A 3,859-nucleotide genomic window follows, 5' to 3' on the forward strand; every position below is an offset into this window, starting at 1 on the left:
CTAGGGCCAAAAGGTTGGCTCTCCTCGCAGCCCTCATTTTTCTCTAATTTTGGTCTACAAACTTAGGTTGTTAACCCTCCAGATTAATATTATTTTATAAAATTAATTTTGTTTATATTTATGAACAGTTACCAAAAGGAGAAAGGTCATCATCCTCCCCAAAAAAAGATGGGAGCAGAGAAAACAAACAAAAAAACCAAGTAGGGCTGGCAAGATAGCGCAGTGGAGTAAGTGCTTGCTTGGCAAGTGCAAGGTCCTGAGTTTGATCCCTGGTAGCACCAAAAAGAAAAAACAAAAACAAACAAACAAACAACCCCCCCAAGTATTTGAGTATTCTTAACTTCCTCATTTTACCTGTAATATGGAGGCCAACGCACCCAACCCTCAAACACATGCTCAAAATCAGATCTTTCCAAACAGTGTTAAGAGTTGAAAGAAGTATGTCATGCTGAATACTTGCTGTGCTACAGAATCACAATGTTTGCTAATGTGTTCACTTGAGTTCAACACTTAAATTTTCCTATATTCCTTATTTCTAAAATATACCCTACTGGGGCTGGCAAGATAGCTCAGTGGTCTAAAGTGCCTGCTTAGGCAAGCTTACGCAGGTGCAGGGACCTGATCTGCAGCACCACAGGCCGTGCCAGCCCCGCCCCCAGGAGGGCCTGAGCCGCCCAGAGTCCAAGCATGCTGTTGAACACCTGCAATTGCAGCACTGAGGAGGCTGAAAGCAGGAGTATCACCACGAGTCCGAGCTGCATAGTGAGACCCCCTATAACTATCAAATACATTTAAAATAAAATAAAATATTGGACAAGGAAGTATCAACTACAAAAATGAGCACAGGACTCAAATTGACATTTTTCCACAGAGCTACACAAATGGCTGGTAAACACATAAAAGATGTGCGATGTCATAGTTTTTAAGCAAATAAAAATCCCGAAATGCAATGAGACACCACTTCATTCTCTCTTGGATAGGCAATCTTTTTTTTTTTTTTTTTTTTTTTCCAGAAAGAGGGTCTTGCCACGTTGTCCAGGTTGCCATCAAACTCACAATTCTCCGTCAGCCTCATCAGTGCCACATTACAGGTGTGTACCATGCCCAGCTTTAGGGTAGCTAATTAGAAAAAAGAAGAAGAAGCAGCTAGGTGTTCGTGAGGATCTAGAGAAATTGGAACCCTTGTGCATTGATGATGAAGATGTAAAGTGTTGCAGCTGCTACACAAAATAATCGAGTGCCTCAGAATGTTAAATTACTGTATGACCCAGCAATTCTACTCTTACATACCCAAAACAACTGGACAAAAACAACCAGATGCTTGCACACCAATGTGCTTAGCGACATTATTTATAACTGCAAAAATGTGGAAACAACCAAGTGTCCATCAACAGACAAATGGATAAACAAAACTCGATGGAGCCATACAATGGAACATTATGCAGCAATGGAGAAGGAATGAAGTTTTCATACATCTACAATATGGATGAACTTTGACAGAATTCTGCGTAGTAAAGTCATCCAGTCGCAAAAAGCCAAATACTGTGTGATTCCACGTGCTGGAAATAATTAAAATAGGAGTTGGAAGACAGAATGGAGCCAGGCATTGTGGTGCATGCCTATAATCCAAGCACTTGGGAGGCTGAAGCAAGAGGATTGCTTCGAGTTTGAGACCAGCCTGGGCTACAAAGGGAGCACAAGGACAGCCTGAACTGCATAGCAGGACCCTGTCTGAAAAAGACAAAATAAATAAATAAATAAATAAATAAAGGAGTGAAGGCTGCCGCAGGCTGGGAGAGGAATAGGGTTATTTAAGAATTCGTGCTTGAGATTATTAAAAAAGTTCTGCAGACATCAGTGATGGTTATATTCACACTGTGATGGAAATTAGTGATGGAAATATTCGCACTGTGAATATTTCATGCCACTGAATCACACATTTAAAATGCTCATTCTACCATAAAAAATATAGCTACGGGGCCGCACACTTTTCCAGATCCTTTTGGGGAGTTCTGGGCAGGAAAAGGACACGGGTTCCGCGCGTGGAGTGTGGCTAGCAGGGCCAGCTGCAGCCAGTCCAGGGGACACAATGCGTGAGACCGGAAGTAGAGACCGGAAGTGGCAACAGGCGTCATGGCGCTGAGCTTGTCCCCTCGGATTCCACCTGTGCCAGAGCTACGAGAGTCTTGCGGCCGCTGTTTCTCCAGTTTGCTTTTAAACACAAAACATACGGTGCCTACAGTGTCTACTTCAACATCTTTAAAGTATCAACACACTTTATGTCTCTTTGTGAGCATCCTCTGGAAATGAGAGGCACGTTTCCGGGCTCACGATGGGCCTGTTTGGTAGGGAAGGCAGCAGACTTTGTTCAAGGTTCACACTGGCCCCAACACGTCACCCCAGACGCAGCACAGGCACTTTCCCTCAGATGGGTCCATGCTTGCCTCGAGGGGGTGGATATCCCTGTACATGCGTCTTGGGCAGCCCAGAGCATTCTGGGAACTAGAGGAGGGCCCGAGGGCCAAAACTGTTCTCGTCGGCTGTCGGGGCGAGTGGGGAGCTTGAGGTTGCCTTCCAGTTGCCACTCTCGGGTCTCAAATCTGCCAAGCACCTGCATCATTTTCACCTGGGAGACCACGCCCCCCGCTGGCCACCAGCCAATCATCAGTCAGTTCTTGATCCACGCGGCCAATCCTCACCGCCCTTGCTTGAGCGGGAAAAGCTCGGCGGCTGTCAGAGGACTAGGCCGGCCAACCGACCCCGAGAGCCCAGTCTCCGAGCGTAACCGCGCCCGGGGTGGGTGCCCATTGGCCAGGCCCTGTCCAATGAGGGGCGCGCGGCCGGGGGCGGCCCCGCGGGGGCGTGGCGGGTGGCGTGTCGCGTGCGGGTCGCTAGCCCCGGGCCTAACGGCCACGGCCTCTCCTGCCGGCCTCCTTCTGCAGCCTGCTGCCCGCCGCCCGCCGCGGCCCACAGACCCCGGTACGGCCGCCGGGTGCACCGCGGGCCGGGCCTCGACGGTGGAGTCTGAGGAGCGGGCAGGCTGGGCCGCCATGGAGGTGAGCGTGGGGACAGCCCACAGGGGTGAGGTAGGGCCTGAAGGGCCTGAGGTGTGGCTGCGAATGGCGGCGGTAAGACAGGACCTGGCTGTGGGGACAGCGGGGAGCGGGAGGACTCTGAGGACAGGGAGGGTTGAGAGGACCGAGAGGAGGACCGACGGGAGGATGGACAGGGAGGACAGCGAGGACGCGGAGGGAGGTTCTGAGGAGGATGAAGGAGAGCCCGGGAGGCCTGACAGGACGTGAGGAAGGGGGGCAGGGAAGGGGTGGTAGGCGACACCCCCTGCCCCCGTCGTCCCCGTCCCTAGAGGAGCACCACACCAGGTGCTCCAGGGACTCCTGCGCGGCGCCGGAGGGGTGGTCTGTGGGCGCCGTCCCCTTGAAGTCCGCGCAGCGCAGCGTGGCTCTGGCCCGGCCTCCAGTTAAGGATCAAGTTTCCATCTTCCCTCTGTATCTGAGGTCTGAAATCTGGTATTCTTGTTTGTCTTGGTACCAGGGATTCATCCCGGCCCCGGCCCTGAGCTGAGCCCCCAGTCCCGTTTCACTTTGAGACAAGCTTTGGCTGAGTGGCGAGGCGGGCTCAAACTTGTGCTCCTGCCTCAGCCTTACGTGCTGAGAGGACAGGTGTGCGCCACTGCGCCCGCCCGCTCAGCAGTGTTCTTTAAGGAAGCCAGGTCATTTTATTAAAAACATTTTTTTTTTCACTTTAAACATACGTTTGTTAATTTAAAGGAAACAATTTCGTTGTTTCTTTGCTCTCATCTTTAACAATGTTTTTAGGGCCGGCCAGATAGCTCAGCGGA

General features: G+C 50.9%; 1 protein-coding gene across 1 annotated transcript in view; it reads left to right on the forward strand.

The window, feature by feature from the left end:
- Positions 1–2,133: 2,133 nt before the first annotated feature.
- The window catches only part of Meioc (meiosis specific with coiled-coil domain), a 27,473-nt gene continuing 25,747 nt past the window's right edge, over positions 2,134–3,859 (forward strand). Inside the window, 2 exon segments of the mRNA XM_004633938.3 lie at positions 2,134–2,232; positions 2,943–3,056. Coding sequence (XP_004633995.3) covers positions 2,134–2,232; positions 2,943–3,056 — 213 coding nt within the window.

The sequence above is a fragment of the Octodon degus genome, unplaced genomic scaffold (assembly GCF_000260255.1).
Source record: "Octodon degus isolate 3935 unplaced genomic scaffold, OctDeg1.0 scaffold00056, whole genome shotgun sequence".
Lineage (NCBI taxonomy): Eukaryota > Metazoa > Chordata > Mammalia > Rodentia > Octodontidae > Octodon > Octodon degus.